The following is a 20,460-nucleotide window of genomic DNA, read 5'->3' as shown; positions in this document are numbered from 1 at the left end:
TCCATATACAAGAGTATACTGGCATCTTTTACATAAATTCTCAATAAATTTTCACAAACTGAACACATCCATGTAACCACCACTTTGATAAGGACATGGAAAATGACCAGTATCCCAGAAGTCCCCTTGTGTCCCATATTCCCTTGTTTCCAACCTCCACCCCACCAATGGGAACCACTATCCATGGATAGTATCACCTGTTTTTGAACTTTATAGAGACAGAATTCTACTGTATCTGGCTTCTTTACATGGGATTATGTTTATGAGATCTATCCATGTCATTGCATGTAGTTGTAATTCATTCTCATTGCTATATAGTATTGCATTAAGACTATACTATTATTTGTCCATTCTATTACTGATGGAAATTTGGTAGTTTTTACATCTTGGTTGTTATGATTAATGCTATTTTACACATTCCTGTACTTGTCTTTTTTCTATTTTTATTATTTTAGAAAAACGTGAATTTAAAACCATATATAAAAATATTATTTTAGAAATATATTTTTTTCTACTGTCATATTTCAGATTCTTGTCATTACTGGGAGTATTTTTTCAAGTATCTACCATGGCTTTCTAGAATACCATATTTATTGTTATTTAAGTTGTTTGAGATCCAATACTTTTGAATCCATACACAATACTGTAACAGGTACCTGCTAATATAATGTTACAACCACAGGTGTTTTTATTCACTTGTCTTTTTGAGTTATAAGCTTCACTATGTTGTAACTATTTAGTATACTAATTTTTAAAGTAATCTTTAAAAGACTTTAAAATGATATTCTACATTTGTATGTGTGAAATCATTCTTCAGGGATAATTATCATATTACTATATCCTTGATAAGTATCTTTTTTGTTGTTACTGATTCCATCAGAAGTTTTCTCCCATGTAGTAAAGATTGATACATTTGTTAGGCAAGTGTGTCTTACATATAGTCATTTGTTGTTCAAAATAATTTAGAAAGTGCCTTCTTAAGATGAAAGTGTCTTCTTAAGATGAAAGATTTATGAGAACTTGAATTTAGGAAGAATCTCTTTTTTTCTGCAGTTTAACTTTTGATTAAAAAGGAAACATCAGATTATATTTGGGACTATATATCTTTGAGAAAAAGATATGACAGCACTTCAAAAATTCATGGAAAATTGGAATTAAAAGATAAAATATAAACATTTTTAATTTTAATTTCAATTTTTTAATTAAATGGAGATGATTTTTTTAAAAAAATTAAATACAGACGAGGTCTCACTATGTTGCCTAGGCTCGTCTCAAACTCCTGAGCTCATGTGATCCTCCTGCCTTGGCCTCCCAAAGTGCTAGGATTGATTGCAGGCATGAGCCACCATGCCCGGCCAACTTTATTTTTTAGCATAAATGCCATCAAGGTCAAGATACTTTTGTAAGCAATGATAGCAGCCATTTAGTCCATTCCTAAAGAATTTACAGTCCTCAGAGTTTAACCATGTCAGTGCAGTCTTTTTTACATGAGTAACTAAAAGAAAATGGGTTTGTTTTAAAGGTGTGTGTGTGTTTTTTTTTAATATTAGGAAACAAAGTCAGAAGGAGCCACATCAGAACTGTAAGTTGGATGCCTAATGATTTTCCTTGAAAATTCATGCAAATTGCCCTTGTTTGATGAGAGGAATGAGCAGGAGCGTTGTCATGGGAGTTTTTCTGCTGAAGTTTTGGCTAACTTTCCCAAAACACTCTAATAATCAGATGTTGTTGTTCCTTGGCCCTCCAGAAAGTCAATAAACAAAATGCCTGAAGATCCCAAAAAACTGTTGCCATGAACTCTGCTCTGTTTTTTGTTTGTTTGTTGTTTTTTAAGAGACAAGGTCTTTGTGTCACCGAGGCTGGAGGGCAGTGGCGCAATCATAGCTCACTGCAGCCTGGAACTCAAGTGATCCTCTTGTCTCAGCCCCCTGAGTAGCTGAGACTGTAGGCCTGTGCCACCACACTTGGGTCATTTTAAACAATATTTTTGAAGAGACGGGGTCTTGCTATGTTGCCAGGCTGGTCTCGTCCTCCTGGGCTCAAGCGATCCTCTCGCCCCTGTTTCCCAAAGTTTTGGGATTCACAGGTGTGAGCCACTGCGCCTAGCCCACCTTTGCTCTTCACCAGTCCACTGTGCTTTAACTGGACCACTTCCACCTCTTGGTAGCCATTGTCTGGACTGTGCTTTGTCTTCAGGATCATATTGGAAAAGCCATGTTTCATTTCCTATTACAACTCTTCGAAGAAATGCTTCAGGATATTGAAACTACCTATTTAAAATTTCCATTGAGAGCTCTGCTCTTGTCTGCAGCTGATCTGAGTGCAACAGTTTTGACACCCATTGAGTGGAATGTTTGCTCAACTTTAACTTTTTAGGCAGAGTTGTGTCAAACTAAATCGATTGACATGCCTATGATGTCGGCTATCATTTCTGCCTGTCCTTTTCAATTAAGGCATGAACAATATTAATTTTTTTTCTTACAAATCTGTGAGGGTGGTCTGCTGCTATGGGCTTCATCTTCAAAATCATCTTGTCAGCCAAGCATGGTGGCTAACCCCTATAATCCCAGTACTTTAAGAGGCAGAGGTAGGAAGATCGCTTGAGCCCCGGAGTTTGAGACCAGCTTTGGCAACATAGCAAGACCCTGTCTCTACAAAAAATAAAAAATTAGCTGAGCATAGTGGTGCACGCCTATGGTTACAGTTTCTCTGGAGGCTGAGGTGGGAGAATCACTTGACACAGAAGGTCAGGGTTGCAGGGAGCAGTGATTGCATCACTGCCTTCCAGCCTGGGCAACAGAGTGAGACCCTGCCTCAACACAAAACAAAAAACTCTTCTTGTCCCTTCTTAAAACAAATTACCTATTTGTAAACTGCTGATTTCTTTGAGTCGTTGTTCCCATAAACTTTTCATAAGGCCTCAATGATTTCACCATACTTCCATTAATGCTTTGATATAAATTTGATGTTTGTTTTTGCTTTAACATTAGCAGAATTCATGTTGCTTTAGTAGGGACTCTTTTCAAACTGTTGCTTATCCTTCTTAGTGCCTCAAACTAGATCCTGTTCAGACATGTAATAGTTTATTTTGGTACAAAAGTTTTTTGATATCCATGCATAGTTTTTTCATAATATGCATTTCCATGAATTTTTTGAATTTTTAAAATATTTTTCTTTTTAGTTCAGATGTTGTTTCAGGTCTAATATTTACTTGTTTATATTTAATAAGTTATTTTTAACTTTAAAAATATTTTGATCTTTTTTTACATGCATGTTTGTGTGTGTAGTTTCTGGTGTATTTTTAACAGTAGCAATAGGACTGTTCAGGACTCTTAGGAAATGCAAAGAGAGCAAATTTTTTTCCCCTTGAGACTTGCTTTGGAGAACAAGGTATAGCTTTGAATCACAGCTCCAAAATTGATTGCTTATATGCAATTTGGTTAAGTGTCTTAAACTCTGCGAGCCTGGGTTTTCTCTTTTACAAGAACTCTTGTAGAATTTAAATTAAAAAATATATAAAGTGCTTAATGCATTTATATACATAGAAACACATGTATGCATAAGTATATGTGTATACACACACACACACACACATATGTATACATACATACAAACAGCCTGCTAAGTATGAGGCACGCATTACCATTATTATTAGCTGCCTTTCAGAATTACCTATTTTGTATTGATATCATAACTACCTTTCCTCAATTGCTTTATCTTTTAGGCCCCAGAATTGTCTGGTCTTTCCTGCCTTGGATACCCACTCTAGCTAGTTCCTATCTTTTTTTTTTTTTTTGAGACAGCGTCCAAAAAAAATCCAGGCCAGAGTACAGTGACACTGTCTTGGCTCACTGCAACCTCCGCCTCCCTGGTTCAAACGATTCTCCTGCCTCAGCCTTGTGAGTAGCTGGGATTACAGGTGCCCACCGCCACACCCAGCTAGTTTTTGTATTTTTAGTAGAGACAGGGTTTCACCATGTTTGCCATGCTGGTCTCAAACTCCTGACCTCAAGTGATCTGCCCATCTTGGCCTCCCAAAGTGCTGGGATTACAGGCTTGAGCCACCGCACCCGGCCTAGCTAGTACCTTTCTAAAGTACAATGTACGAGTATTTTTCTTTCCATTTCTTAGATCTTTGCTACCTAAAGTTTAAGTACATAGATTAGCAGCATTGAAAGCTTCTTATAAATACCTCAAAGCACTTGAGCACTTTTAATTTAAGCATTTCTGTTGGTTATAATACTTGGGAGTGAAATCACTGAGTCATAGAGTATATATATGTTCAGTTTTGGTAGTTATGCATTTTGCATCAATTTATTGTTTTCCCAAGTGTTTGCACTAATTTACATTCCCTCCAGCAACATATAAAAGTTCCAGTTGCTCTATTTCTTGACTAATACATGGCATTGTCTGTCTTTTTTATTGTGCTATTCTGGTGGGTGTATTATGGTATTGTATTGCATTGTGGTCTTAATTTACTTTTCTCTGATGACCCATGATATTGAGCACCTTTTCATGTTTATTGACTATCTAGATCTCCTCTTTTCTAAATCTGTTTTCCTGTGAGACATGTACCTTCTTTCGTAATGCCCAGACCTTGAGTAAATTGTAGTTCTGGTGCTGATGGTTATTATTTTTTCTTCTGATTCTTTTCCATATTTAGAAGCTTCTGGAATGCAGTACTACATAGGATTCTTTAGGACTTGGAATATATACATAATAACTCTCTTTTGATAGGTGTTTGTTGGTTTGCTCAGATATGAGAGTGATTAGCACACCAAACTTACATACACCTCATATTCTAAAGCAGCAATACTAGTAGATTGTGAAGCCTGTATCGTATATTCATGCGCCCCAAGTATTAGAGTTAGTCATGCATTTTTTTCCATACAGTAAATAAATAGTTACTGAGTGTTAGTTATGTGTTAAGTACTGTGCCAGATGCCAAGGATCAATGATAAATGAGACACAGAACCTGTTCTGAAGGAGCTAGCCACCGTAAAGGAGATCAGTAACAACAACAGCAAAGTAGGTAATTACAGCACTTGATGTTAAGAGCCACCAGGAAGAGGAGCTGTGGGATTACATTAGAACATCACTTAATCAGACTGTTGAGTTGGTGGAATGAGTTGGGGAATGGGGTGCTAGTTAGGGAATGCTTACTGAAAGACGGTACTTCATTTGAAAGACAAATGAGACATAGACATGTGATGCATTGGAGATTTGGTGAATGGGAATTTAAATAGTTCACATATTTAATGGCATTTATTTATTCCATTGAATGCAGTTCAACTGAAATTTGCTGAATGCTTATCATAAACTGGGCATGTGTTGGCTCTGAAAATGAGAGAAAGCACAGTCCTTATGGGAAGTTCCAAATAGTTCTAAATGACTGAAGTATAACATTTGAGGTGAGGGAATAGTGAATGATGGTACAGGAAAGACAGGCAGAGACACATATATGTATTATATAAATACTATATGTATACCTATAGCACTATATGAAGTCCTTTAATATTCAACCATTCTGATTACCTTCTTACTCCAATTTTCCAATTAGGTGCATAACATGCTGTGAGTGTAGAATGGGTTTCAGCTTCCCAATATCAGTGGAGCCTCCATTCTATATGGTACCATAATTTGTCCTGACTACCAGAGCTTCTGTCCAACACCATCATACAAAATTCTTGAATCTTCCCCTTGCTTTTCATTTCAGTCAGCTTGCCTTACCTGTAATTACAGGGTATACAGAAGACTAATCTTTCTTACTACTAAAGTATTTCATAACATATGGACACTTTGGTCAAAAGCAATTAGTGGAAAGAGAAGTGTTTCTAATTCAGGGTCTACAGAAAATAAGATAGTGGAGCTGGCTAGGACTGATACACATGCCTTCCATCAGAACCAAAACTTATCTATGCTCGTTCCTCATTTCATTCATTCTTGCCCCCAATGTTTTTTTCCCCCACTTCTTAAACTTAGGGCCAATTTAAAGGTCTGGCCTTCAGACTGTTTAGGGTCGTGAGGGGAACATTGTAACTGGTAGCCAAAAATGCCACTCCAACTGGAAGGCTATATCTCTAGCATCTAAACTTGGAATTCTAAGTGTCACTTCTCCCAAACCCAAATTATTATTACATATGGTGTGTATTAATAAATTCTATAATACCTTTAATACGATAGCATTATTTTATATATTATGAGTTAAATCTTTCATTGGGTAACCACAGATTGCATTACAGTGTAATCATTAGGAACATAGGCTTTAGAATCAGATAGATCTGGATTTAAATACTGATTTTGTCCATTACTAGTCAGTTTGAATTTCTCTAAGTCTTAGTTTCCACATCTATAAAATTTCCTCATACAGTCATTAAAAGCTTAAATGAAACAATGTATATAAAATGTTAAACATGTATATATACATATAGATACACACCTGCTAAGGTATCCCTCACAGATTTGTGAGAAAGAATAATTAACTGTCATTGAATAACCCCTGCTACAAATCTGGATTATAAATTGACTTCTGTAGACACCCTGAAGGATGATGTCCATTTCTTGATAGTCTCTCTTGTGCCTTCACTTGGAGACCCTCCTGAAGGACTTAGTGCACATTTTCTTTTTAGTCTAAATTTTAAGTCAGACCACCCCAAATATGTCCCAAAAGTTCTAAGAAACTTTTTAAGCTATGGTAATACAATGGTAGGCTTGATTTTATTTATTTAGATAAAATATGATGATAGACTTGATTTTACTTATTATATAGACTAATAACTTCCTGGGAGCACTATGATTGCCACACTTCCAAAGAGAAGAAAAACTTTTCAAGCACCAAAAAGGTAGCTTAAAAACAAATTTTGTATACCAGTCAGGGACTCTTTAGAGTGCACTCATAGGTGGGAATTGAACAATGAGATCACATGGACACAGGAAGGGGAACATCACACTCTGGGGACTGTTGTGGGGTGGGGGGAGGGGGGAGGGATAGCATTGGGAGATATACCTAATGCTAGATGACGAGTTAGTGGGTGCAGCACACCAGCATGGCACATGTATACATATGTAACAAACCTGCACATTGTGCACATGTACCCTAAAACTTAAAGTATAATAATAATAAAAAAAAAGAAATACCACCTTCAGCACCTTGTCCAGTGGAGCATGTGAAATTAAGTACTTAGATTCTTTTTGTGGACTGAAGCTTCATTTTCTTTGAGCTAGTTCAAATTATTATGCAGCATTTCCATAGCCTTTACATTTTGGCAACTCTTTTCTTTGATCCTAGCAGAAAAATAGGTTATAATTTAGGCCCCAAATAATTATTTTTTAATTGTTCCTTTTGTTTTATTAGATATGATAATATCCTAAACTATATAATATATTAAAATAGAATGAGGATGTATCTGATATGAATTACTATGGGATGATGTACAGATACAGAAGTGTTCCAAACTATGCCTTATGAAACTGTAGTGTCTTGCCTGTGGTAAAAAATGCTGGACTTCATATGGGAATGATATTGGAAATTTGAAAACTTTTAATCTTTGTGTAAAACAATTGTGTATTTATACCTGTATAACACAGCTGTGTGAAGTTCTGTGTCTTGTATATAAAGAAAAATGTGTCAAAACTGAAAAGCATCCAGAAAGTGGCAACCAAAATCATCAAGAGGCAGGAGTGGCTTAAAAGCTTTATACCCTTCAATGTGGAATGATCCTCAGGGATATCATTAGGAAAGTCTTAGAGTTGGAAGGGGAATTAGCCTTGATCTACTCCAACCTGTTATTTAATGCAGTAATTTATCTTATGATAATCCTGATAAATGGCTGAGCTTCCTCTGTTTGAATACTGGATGATGCATTAAGAGTGCTGATTTTGGCTGGGCACGGTGGCTCATGCCTGTAATGCCAGCACTTTGGGAGGCTAAGGCAGGCAGATCACCTGAGGTCAGGAGTTCCAGACCAGCCTGGCCAACATGGTGAAATCCTGTCTCTATTAAAAATACAAAAATTAGCCAAGTGTGGTAGTGCGTGCCTGTAATTCCAGCTACTTGGGAGGCTGAGGCAGGAGAATCACTTGAACCCGGGAGGCAGAGGTTGCAGTGAACTGAGATCGTACCACTGTACTCCAGCCTGGGTGACAGACTGTCTCAGAAAAAAAAAAAAAAAAAAGTGCTGATTTTGGGGACATGCTGCTTGGGTTTAAATCCCAGCCCTGCCTACTGGGATCTACCATGGTCACTCACCTACTAGTTGAGTGACCACAGGCAAATTCTTAACCTCTCTGCAAATTTTTACCCAGCCCCATTTCCTGGCTTATTATTGCCAGCATCTGTGTTCCTGACAATAGGCGAAGACACAAGGGATCTAGCCTCTGACCCCATCCCATCTAGCATTGAGAGATGAACTGAGAATCAAGTAAATGTTTGCATTATACATCTGGTGGAAAAAAAGTATATTCAGCATATAGTAGTTACCTTAAAAAATGAAATTTTCAGTATAGACCAGAGTGGTGAAAAGCAAGTTTAGGGGAGGCTTCATGGATCAGACAAGTCTGTTAGTTGAAGGAGAGTCTATTGACAGTTCCCAGTTCTGCCTTCTGGAACAACATAAATCAGTTTAATTCCTTCTGTGTGACAATTCTTCACCTTATCAAAAGTAAAATATAAAAGGCATAGTTTGGGTGAGTGTGGATTTTTCCCCTCTTAAAATTCCATAGCTTTAGAGAGTGTTTTGTGTATTTTGGCTAAAATTTAGGAAAAACAAAATGAACCACTAATTGGTGATAATTTTGTAGAGCTCTTTAACTTTTTAATCCAAAAAATTGTGTGGACTATAAATTAAAATGTGTTTCCATCAACTCATATATGGTTACTCAGCAAAATTGGAAATTTGAACTAGATTCCAAACCTTTTGAGTTTTAAAATATTCTAAATAGTGTATTATTTAGATTCAGCTTTGAGTGACAGAAATATCCAAAATAAGAATGGCTTAAACAAATAGCAGTATTTTGCTGTCTTGTAAAAGTCTGAGCAGGTGATGTAGACTGTTGTTATGTCTGATGGTGTAAAAAATATGGTTTTCTCTTTCCTATTGCTCTCCCCTTCTTAAGTCTGGTCTTGAGGTGCAAAATGGTGGTGGCTTTGATAATTCTAGGCTTCAGGATGAAGGAAGGGATGAGGAAGAAGTTGCCAGGGACATTTCTGCTTTATATCTCATTGGCTGGAACATACTCATGTGGCCACATCTATTAATAGTTACAAGAGAGGCTAAGATGCAGGCTGTACGCTGGGTAGCCATGTACTCAGTTGTAATTTGGGAGTTTCATGTATGGGAGAAAGAAGGATGCAGAAGATATTGGGGGACAACCAGCAGTGTAATGTAATTAGTATAGCTACTTACTTGAGTAGGCCTTCATTAAATCATTGTTCAACAGATGAATGTTCCTAATTGCTCCTGTCAAAGTAGGTATTGATCTGGATATTTATGTATATACATGATAAATTATGGCAAGATTATTTATTATTGGTGTTTTTATAATTTTATTTCTCATCTACTCTTTACGAATATGGTATATCTGACAGTCTTCAGGCAGATGTAATACTGTACAAGATTTATTTCAGTTTATTTATTGCTGTCTCCCCACCCCCCAAAACTTGGAGGCGTATTAAAAAATCTCTTCTCATGTGTCTATGATCAACGTTTCTTGCATATGCTCGGCAAATGTTTTGAGATTGAGTGAATGAATGGTAATAAAACTTTGAGGCATCCAAGCCTTTTCTTTTAATTTCTTTTGTTTCGATTTACACAAACAAAAGTTTATATCTGTAATATACATAGAAGAAATTCTTGACCTTAAATCTGTATTTATTATAAGATTTTCAGGAACATTCATTCAGCTTTCAGGTGGAATGTGGTTAGGTTTGGATTTAATTATGGTTAAGTACCAATTATGACGTTATTAGGCAAAAAAGGCTAAATCCCCATTGTAGGGATTTCAGTGCTAGTTATTTCATTGAGGCTATCGGGGATTTAAGGAGAGAGACGTATTTGTTAGACCAGCCTGGCAAGGTGTTTGGGTCTTATAAAATTCCCAAAGATGAGTAATAAACTACCCAGGTATCAAGAAACCAACTTATTTTAATTGAATAGAAAGTTCCTAGAAATCGGTAAGGTTTTTCTGGAGTCCTAGAAACATGTTTTGAAATGTTAGCAAGTTATATTGCTTGAACTTGATATGTCTCACTTTGTTTGTTTTATATGCTGAGAAAGTAACTTTCAAGCTTCATTAAATTTTTTGACATAATTTACAGTTTGCAAAAGTTATTAAGATAAAAATAATCTCCAGCAACAGAAACTCAGTTCTTCCTAAGTCATCACATTACATGTTTGGAGTACTCTGACTGAGGGTATTACTCTGTGGCAGTTATGCTGGCTCTGAAGTCAGACAGCCCAGGTCAGATGTTATGCCATCACTTACTGTGTGACCTCGGGTGACTTATTTAGCTCCTCTGTGCCTCAGGTTTCTCATCTATACACTGGAGGGTAATAATACTTCATAGAGTTGAGAGAGCAGGGAAGCTAGCACTTAGAATAAAGCTTAGTACATAATAAACAATAAATGTCATTAATGGTCACTTTTGTCATCGTTATTAATGTTTTTCTCAAAACGAGTTAAAATATGACTCCAAGAAATATTTAGGAGATTATGTCAGTTGACTTTTTCATTTGTAGCATATATGCTATGTGCTACCAAGTGAAATAGAAGACACAAGTTTGGTGAAGAAGAGGAGGAGAATGCTGAATGTGGTTTTTTTGTTTCTGTTTTTCATTTTTTTAGAGACAGGGTCTCACTCTGTCACCCACGCTGTATTGCAGTGGCACCATCTTGGGTTACTACAACCTCCGCCTCCCAGGCTCAAGGGATGCTCCTTCCTCACCCTCCTAAGTAGCTGGGACTATAGACATGTGCCACCACACCCAGCTAATTTTTTATTTTTAGTAGAGATGGGGTTTTGCCATGTTGCCCAGGCTGCTCTTAAACTCCTGGGCTCAAGTGAACCACTTGCCTCAGCCTCCCAAAGTGCTGGGATTACAGGCATGAGCTGTCATGCTTGGCCCTTGAATTTAGTTTTGAATGCATTGAACTTGAGTTGTTTGTGGGATATTGATCTTGAAATATGAATTTAAAGGAGGGACAGAGGTCACTGGCATATGGGTGATAATTAAAACTATGGGAGATGAATGACATAACATAAGGGTCTACCTTGGGCCTAGGTTTGAAACCTGGGGATACTAACCTTCAAAGAACAGGCAGAGGACATAAAGGAAACCATCTGAGAGTTAGTAGGAGAAACAGGAGAGAGAAATACCACCAAAAAGAGGTATGGTGTCTGATGAAATAGAGATTATAGTAATCTGAGAACTGGAAAGTATCCATGGCTTGTTAATTAATGGGTATTTTGTGACCGTTTGGTATCCGTAGAGTGGAGGTGGAAACCAGATAGCTGTGAATTTAGGGATGGTGATAAGGGAGGAAAAGAAGGCAATAAATGTAACTACTGTAACTACTCTTGAGAAATTTTAATGAGACAAGTTGGAAACTAGAGGAAGATACAGGATCAATGGAAAAGTTTTGGAGGGTATATGATTTGGATAGGCTTAAGAGAAATAGCCATTAGAAAAGGAAAAAGGTTGAATATGAGGAGAGTGTAGAAAAGATGGGTTCAAGGCCAAAGTTGATGAGACTGGCTTTGAATAGGAGGAGGGATGTGGACAGAAGTAAGCCTTTAAGATAGAGGAAATTGGGGTTCACCTGTAATCCCTGCACTTTGGGAGGCTGAGGCAGGAGGATCACTTGAGCCCAGGAGTTCAGGACCAGCCTGAGCAACATGGTGAGACCCCACCTCTATAAAGATTTAAAGAAAAATTAGCTGGGGATGCTGGCACATTCTTGTAGTGCCAGCTACTGGGAGGCTGAGTCAGAAGGATCACTTGAGCCCAGGAGGTTGAGGCTGCAGTGAGCTATGTTCACAGCACTGCATTCCAGCCTGGATAACAAAACAATACCCTGTCTCAAAATAAATAAATGAAAAGATAGGGAAAGTCACTCCAAATGACTTCCATGTTCTCTAAAGAAATAAAAAGGGTGTTTGTCACTGAAAGGAGGGTTAGATAGATGTTTTGAGGAGAATAGTGAAAGATTAGATTAGAATTGAGGAAAATGGGAGAGGTAGCTGACAAATTTGTTCCTCGACTGAGGGATTTTTCACCTGAACAGTATTTAAAGATATCATTGTTAGTGTGGATGCCATGAATGTGTTATATGAAAAAACAGAATGACTATATTTATCATAGAATATATTGATTTAGCACCTCTGTGTACAAAGCACTGTGCGCATATACTTCCTGAGAGATTCAGATGAGCACTGGTCATCTTGTCCAAGGAGAGTATGAGCTAATAGCTCAGGTCATGTGATTTGTCACAAATGCAAATGTTTATAAAAGATTAAAAATGGTAAATGACGTATGAGTTTTATAAACATTCTAAAACAGTTTGAAAGAGATAGAGATTCCATCAAATGGGGGAAAATAAGAGGACTTTATGAAAAAGGCACAAAAAAGGGCTAGGTGTGAATTCTCTGTTGAAATAGTAATTATTGTGAATTTTTGATTTATTACACTATTTATTCTTCTATAATACAATGACTGGCATTAAACAGAAGAAGAGAAACAAAGAGATTAATGAAACAGTGAGTTCTCTCCTGTCCAAACAATGTTCTAAAGTTGATTATGTTTTTAGTAAGAATATAGAATTCAGTAATCATTTTCACAAATATTCCACAAATAGGAACATCTCTGTTAGGTGCAAAAGATACAGAGATGACTAAGATACAGTTTCTGTCCTCAGAGAGTGCATACTCTAATAGAAGAAATAGAAGTAAAAAGAACTGTAGTTTTGTACAACAAGGGATGTAAAGATGGTATATATGAGTAGAGAAGTTTAGGGCACAATGGAAGGAAGCATGAATAAATGATTATGTTGATATGATACCACTTTTTTTTTTCCTTTTTCTTTTCTTTAGTTGGAGAACATCAATTAACAGGCCATAAAGTGGCAGTTAAAATCTTAAATAGACAGAAGATTCGCAGTTTAGATGTTGTTGGAAAAATAAAACGAGAAATTCAAAATCTAAAACTCTTTCGTCATCCTCATATTATCAAACTGTAAGTATTTTTGTATCTAATAATACCAAAGAGACACCTATCTTAAAATGTTTTTTAGGAATTTTATTATAATTGTTAATTGTTAACCTTTTACAAAGATTTTTTTTCATGTTCATATTCAGCAAGTGTTAATTCATTTAACCTTTATCAGTCCTTTTTTTTGCATACTCTTGGTTAGAATGAACAGACATTGTTTCTAAATTAGTACTCAATTTATGTTTCTAAATTAGTACTCAATTTATGTTTCTAAATTAGTACTTAATTTATGTTTCTAAATTAGTACATCAATTCTCAAGTGATGAATGAAGTTGATTCATCACATTTAGAAGTTGATTCTTATCCAACTTTAAATGTCATTCAGGGCTTTGACATTTCTAGATTCATTTTTATAATTTTTATCTAGTCAATTTTCACTAACATTCAGGGTATTTTTTTCTTTGGAAAGATAGAAAGTATATGTCAAAGATTATTTCACATAGTATGTTACTTGCAGAACTGAAAGTAGTACTATAACCATAAAGCTTTTAGGAAGGCAAATGTGTTTTTTTCCCCTTGGAATAAATTATAAACTTAAAAGTTAGGTAAATATTGAGATAAATAAGATAAGTAATTGAAAGATAAATAGATTATTTTAAAATTGACTAGACCCTAGAAAATTTAAATATTCATTGTGCAATAATGTGTTTCTTTCAATCATTTAAAGTTGCAGTTTAATATTTGTTGGGAAAATGTAACGTGCTAGACACTGAAAATTGTCTTATTTATCTTTAAGCTTGGATACAGTTTTATAAAATAAGTATTGCTCTTACTTATTGAGTACCTGATAGTGGTCAGGAACTGTACCAAGCATTTTTTTTTTTTTTTGTCAAGGTTCTGCTGAATGTGTGGAGCATTTTACTTATTTAATTTAATATTATCTTCATGATCAGTGTCTAAAGTAGGCTTACTTTATAGACAAGGAAACTGCATTTTCTAAAAAGTAATAGCAGCTTATCCAAGGCCACACAGCTAGTAAGTCACAGAGCTGGTAGTTGAGGTCAAACCTGATTCCAAATGCCATGCTGTTAATGCTCCAGCATTCCAGTTTTTCTTAAAACTGAGAGTTATATAAATTCCTTTTAAAGAAATAATAAATTTATGGATCCCTCATTTTTACTTAATTATTTTTAATATACCATTTCTTAAGAAACAAAGCCCTATGTATAAACTTTATATGCATATAGTTCGAATACAACTATGAAACCAAAAGAAATTCACAATTTAAATACAAAAAAACAATGGAATCAATGGAATTCAAAGCAGTATCAATAGTATAATGTGACAAATAACAGTGTTTTATAACAACCAAAATCATTGTTAGAGAGTTTAATAGTGGAAACAGTAAGAGGAGATCAAATACTAAATTTATATTGTGAGTCAAATAAGATTGGTACAGAGAAAGCATGTTCATATAAATATACTATTAAAAAAGCAGTATTAATAACTCTGAGATGTTATTTGCTAGTTCATTAAAATCAGGCATTATATTTAGGCTGACCTTTGTCAGTGAGCAGTCTTTGAATGTCAGCATTAATGGGAACAACTTGATAACCCTGTGGAGTTATGTTGTTTACTTGATGACAAGAGTAGCATATAAGTGTGGTAAGCAGAGTAATACCTGCCCCCCATGTCTATTTCCTAATTCCCAGAATTTGTGAATATGTTAGGTTGCATGGCAAAGGGTAACATTGCTAAGCAGCTGACCTTAAACTAGGGAGGTTATCCTGGATCATGTAGGTGGGCCAAATATTAACACAGTGGTTCTTAAAAGTAGAGGAGAAGAGTAGAAGAAAAGAGTCAGAGAAAAAGGTCTAAACATAGAAACAACATCAGAATGATACAATGGGAGAAGGACTCAACTGGCCGTTTCTGCCTTTGAAGATGGAGGAAAGGGAGCATGAGTCAATGAATGCAGTCAGTCTCTACAAGCTGGGAAATGCAAAGAAATTCTGCCCCAGAGCCTTCAGAAGGCAACACAGCTCTGCTGACACCTTGATTTTAGCCCACTGAGACATATGTCAAGCTTTTAAGATAAAGAACTGTAAGATAATACATTTGTGTTGTTTTAAGCCACTGAGTTTGAAGTATGGCAGCAATGGGAAACTAATACAGCATCATTCTTGAAATCCTCAAATAAATGGCTGGTCCAATTATTGTTGAGATTTGGAACATTCATTTAGTCTTTACTGCTGTACTTATTGTTAGTGAACTGTGGCTTATTGGTATTTTTAATGAAGGGACCCATGTGGTGCATCTTACCGGCAGCAAGAGTATGCCACTGACTGTTCAGAGCAGGCTTTTATGGGATTGGTGTGGATGACCGGTGATGACTCAGTTCTCACATCGCTGCTAGGAAACCTTCATTCTTAGAGTAAGCTTCAATGTCATATGATCTTCACTTGAAGTTCACTTAGTCATAAACCTAAACAAAAAAATGAGGTTCCTGAAATTGCATGGCAGTACTTGATTATAAGGTTATCATCCAGGACCTATGTATTAGATGGTCCAGAGTATGTATATAGAGGTTTTTAAAGATTGTCATAAGAATTAAAATTCCACCCGTGAGCTTGGTGACTCACCTCTCCTATCCTTTGTTTCTTTAACTTTAAAATGGGACACCTCATTTGAGGATTAAATGTGTTGGCACTGGTATAATGCCTAGTGTTTGATAAACATTGGCCCAGAGCAGGAATTAGCAACTTATAAACTAATTCCAGTCCTCTTTCATTATTCCAAATGGTTTTCACTTAACTGAAACAGTTAGTCTCTGACTTCAACTCCGTATTATTAATGACTTTGTTCTAGTTACTGGGTAACATCTAAGCTAAATCTCTTTGCTCTTCCCCACTGAGTGTCCACTTCCTATGAGAAGAGAAAGCTGAAATAGTCAGACTAAAAGTGTCATATGCTAGAATGAAAGTGGAGAAGGGAAAGATCTTTCCATATTTGCCTTATACCTTGACCTCATCACTTTTACAATGCCAACCCTGAAAGACTTTGAGGAAATTTTACCCATTTGGGTATGAGTCCTACTATCTGTACAGTTCCCAGTTCCTAAAAACACAAATCAGATTTTATCAATAAGCAGTTGCAATTGTCATAATTGTCATGAGGATTCTAAGGCTTCTTTTCCTTTTTTTTTTTTTTTTTAACAGAGCCTAGCTCTGTTGCCCAGGCTGGAGTGCAGTGGTGCAATCTTGGCTCACTGCAACCTTCGCTTCCCAGATTCAAATGATTCTCATGCCTCAGCCTTCCAAGTAGCTGAGACTACAGGCATGTGCCACCACACCCTGCTAATTTTGTATTTTTTGTAGAGACAGGCTTTCCGCCATTTTGCCAGGCTGGTCTCGAACTCCTAAGCTCAAAACCATCAGCCTGCCGCAGCCTCCCAAAGTGCTGAGATTACAGGCTTGAGCCACTGCGCCCAGGCCCGAAGACTTATTTTTGATGTCATATTTATCAGTGTTTTCTTGCCTCCATTTCTATATTTACTTTCAATCATTTTATTTTTGTTTGACTGTCTCATCCTGATATAGGATTATTTAATTATTTGCTATTTTCTGAAGGAATTATAGAAGATTGTCAGAGTTGGTCAGAAAGTAATTGGCAGAGGTGAATTTGCAGTTTAAAACTTTTGGCTTCCAGCCTTGAGATTAATTCATTCAGCTACATTGCCTCTTTAATTGTAGATCTGATCTTAAAACAAAAAACAAACAAACAAAGAAACACTCATGTATTTTTGCTACAGAAGAAGCTTACATCGTCTGTAACAGTGTTAGTGATTTAAACAGAGAGAGCAACCTTACCCTTTCAGTGGTTTTCTTTTGTGTAGCCTTGGACTGTCAGGAATAGTTTCCTTATTGCAAAAATGGGACTCTAGAATTAGCAAGAAAGTTTGAGCATTGAATGCCAAGAATGAAGGATATTTATTGCATGATTTCTTTATTAACCCAAATTGAAAAAAAAAATTACAAATGAATGACCTAAAACCCACTGGTAGAAAATTAAAAGGCGCAAATAGGATTTAAAGAGAAATCCAAACTTTCCTATGAAGTAGAATTTGTTGAATTGATTTTTGTCCTTGTTTTTCTTTCCTCCATAATTCTTAATGCAACTTGATTTTACTTGGTCAAAAGATGCTTGTTAGTCTGGTAGAGATGATCTTGTCTAATTTTTGTTTTTGTTTTTTTTTTTTTGAGACAAAGTCTCACTCTGTTGCCCAGGCTGGAGTGCAGTAGCATGATCTCGGCTCACTGCAACCTCCGCCTCCTGTGTTCAAGCGATTCTCCTGCCTCAGCCTCCTGAGTAGCTGGGACTACAGGCACACACCACCACACCCAGCTAATTTTTGTATTTTTAGTAGAGACGGGGTTTCACCATATTGGCCAGGATGGCCTTGATCTCTTGACTTCGTGATCTGCCCACCTTGGCCTCCCAAAGTGCTGGGATTACGGGCGTGAGCCACCATGCCCAGCCTAATTCTTTTTAGTCTATCTTATTTAACCTATGGCCTGCTTTTTAACATCATTAACCTCCAGCACCACCTTGAAATGTTGTCTCTAGGTTTACATGACACCTCAGGCTTCTGTTTTCTTTTTTTCATTCTTGTTTATTCTGAAAACTTTCTTTTATGGGCCCCTCTTTATCTTCCTGGCTGTTAAGTATTGATGCAGTCAAGTACACTGAGCTAGTGTAATTTTCTTAGTGAACCCTCTTTTGATGATTTCATCTACTACCATGGTGCCATTTGCCATCTCTATGCTGAAGATTTCCAAATCTTTATGATTTCTGGCCCTTTTGTTTCTCCAGATTTCTGAGCACATTTATCAAATTGTTTATCGGATGTTCACATTCTAAAGTCACAGAGTCACCTGAAGCTGAACTTTTCTCTCTCTTCCAAATTTACTTCTCTATTTTTGGAGGGTGCGGTGGGAGAGTGGAGGGAGGTAAATGAAAATACCATTCATGCAGTTTCCCAAGTCCCAAACTTGGGCAAAATCTTTAATTTCTTCTTTTCCCTCATTTCTTACATACAATAAATCACTAAGGTCTGCACTTCTTTTTCCTAAGTGTCCTCTGAATTTATCCATTTTTCTTTGCTCTGTCAGGTTACCATCTTGCTTGTTGTACTTCAGCTGTTTCCTCTGCTTGGAATACTTTATCCACATCTCCCTTTCCCTAGGCTGCCAATTCCAACTTGTCTTTTAAGTGCAATTACATTTGACCCTTGAACGGTATGGGTTTGAACCACATTGGTCTACTTATGCTTGGGTTTTATGCCGCCTTTGCTATCCTGAGACAGCAAGACCAACCCCTCCTCTTCCTCTTCCTCCTCAGTCTACTCAATATGAAGATGGATATTGACCTTGATGGTGATCCATTTCCACTTAATGAGTAGTTGGTATATTTTCTCTTCCTTATGATTTTCCTAATAACATTTTCTTGTCTCTAGCTTACTTTACTATAAGAATACAGTAAATAATACATTTAACATGCAAAATGTGTGTTAATTATTTCTGTTATCTGTAAGGCTTCTGCTCAACAGTAGGCTATTAGTAGTTAAGTTTAGGGGTAGTCAAAAGTTAAACATGGATTTTTGATGCACAGGGGTTGACACCCTAACACCCACATTGTCTGAGGATCAACTGTACCCCTGAAAACCTACTTTACTCACTAAGACTAGGTTAGGCTCTAACTCCTCTTTGCTCTCAAAGCACTCAATGTTCACCTTTTCCAAAGCCCTTAAATTGTGTTGTAATTGCACATTTTCTTATTGGTATTTCCCACAAGACTGAAGTACTTAGGAGCAGGAATTATGGCTTTTTTTTAATTCAAAAAAAATTTTTTTATTATACTTTAAGTTCTAGGGCACATGTGTACAATGTGCAGGTTTGTTACATATGTATCCATGTGCCATGTTGGTGTGCTGCACCCATTAACTCATCATTTACATTAGGTATATCTCCTGATGCTATCCCTCCCCTCTCCTGCCACCCCACGACAGGCCCCGGTGTGTGATGTTCCCCTTCCTGTGTCCAAGTGTTCTCATTGTTCAATTCCCACCTATGAGTGAGAACATGTGGTGTTTGGTTTTCTGTCCTTGTGATAGTTTGCTGAGAATGATGGTTTCCAGCTTCATCCATGTCCCTACAAAGGACATGAACTCATCCTTTTTTATGGGTGCACAGTATTCCATGGTGTATATGTGCCACATTTTCTTAATCCAGTCTATCACTGATGGACATTTGGGTTGGTTCCAAGTCTTTGCTATTGTGAATAGTGCCACAATAAGCATATGTGTGCATGTGTCTTTATAGCAGCATGATTTATAATCCTTTGGCTATATACCCAGTAATGGGATGGCGGGTCAAATGGTATTTCTAGTTCTAGATCCTTGAGGAATCACCACACTGTGTTCCACAATGGTTGAACTAGTTTACAGTCCCACCAACAGTGTAAAAGTGTTCCTATTTCTCCACATCCTCTCCAGCACCTGTCGTTTCCTGACTTTTTAATGATCGCCATTCTAACTGGTGCGAGATGGTATCACATTGTGGTTTTGATTTGCATTTCTCTGATGGCCAGTGATGATGAGCATTTTTTCATGTGTCTGTTGGCTGCGTAAATGTCTTCTTTTGAGAAATGTCTGTTCATATCCTTTGCCCACTTTTTGATGGGGTTGTTTGATTTTTTTCTTGTACATTTGTTAAGTTCTTTGTAGATTCTGGATGTTAGCCCTTTGTCAGATGGGTAGATTGCAAAAGTTTTCTCCCATTCTGTAGGTTGCCTGTTCATTCTGATGGTAGTTTCTTTTGCTGTGCAGAAGCTCTTTAGTTTAATTAGATCCCATTTGTCAATTTTGGCTTTTGTTGCCATTGCTTTTGGTGTTTTAGACATGAAGACCTTGCCCATGCCTATGTCCTGAATGGTGTTGCCTAGGTTTTCTTCTAGGGTTTTTATGGTTTTAGGTCTAACATTTAAGTCTTTAATCCATCTTGAATTAATTTTTGTATAAGGTGTAAGGAAGGGATCCAGTTTCAGCTTTCTACATATGGCTAGCCAATTTTCCCAGCACCATTTTTAAATAGGGAATCCTTTTCCCATTTCTTGTTTTTGTCAGGTTTGTCAAAGATCAGATGGTTGTAGATGTGCGGTATTATTTCTGAGGCCTCTGCTCTGTTCCATTGGTCTA

General features: G+C 36.7%; 1 protein-coding gene and 1 long non-coding RNA gene across 7 annotated transcripts in view; one reads left to right on the top strand and one right to left on the bottom strand.

Moving 5' to 3' along the window:
* Window positions 1-20,460, top strand: part of PRKAA2 (protein kinase AMP-activated catalytic subunit alpha 2) — a 70,038-nt gene that overhangs the window by 15,922 nt on the left and 33,656 nt on the right. For all 6 annotated transcript variants that reach the window (XR_010153841.1, XR_010153840.1, XM_009458687.4 and 3 more), the window contains one exon: window positions 13,088-13,229. Coding sequence is in view for 1 of the 6 variants with exons in the window: in XM_009458687.4 (XP_009456962.1) it covers window positions 13,088-13,229 (142 nt within the window). In the remaining 5 variants the exon portion in view is untranslated. The remainder of the gene's footprint in view (window positions 1-13,087; window positions 13,230-20,460) is intronic.
* Window positions 4,269-16,592, bottom strand: LOC104008212 (uncharacterized). Its single transcript, XR_682698.4, has 4 exons — window positions 15,528-16,592; window positions 8,480-8,601; window positions 7,141-7,284; window positions 4,269-5,730 (listed from the first exon to the last, which is right to left on the bottom strand). It is a non-coding gene; the product is annotated as an uncharacterized LOC104008212 (long non-coding RNA).

Source organism: Pan troglodytes, chromosome 1 (assembly GCF_028858775.2).
Source record: "Pan troglodytes isolate AG18354 chromosome 1, NHGRI_mPanTro3-v2.0_pri, whole genome shotgun sequence".
Lineage (NCBI taxonomy): Eukaryota > Metazoa > Chordata > Mammalia > Primates > Hominidae > Pan > Pan troglodytes.
The sequence above is the reverse complement of the archived record's forward strand: the minus strand, read 5'-3'. Positions and strand labels throughout refer to the sequence as shown.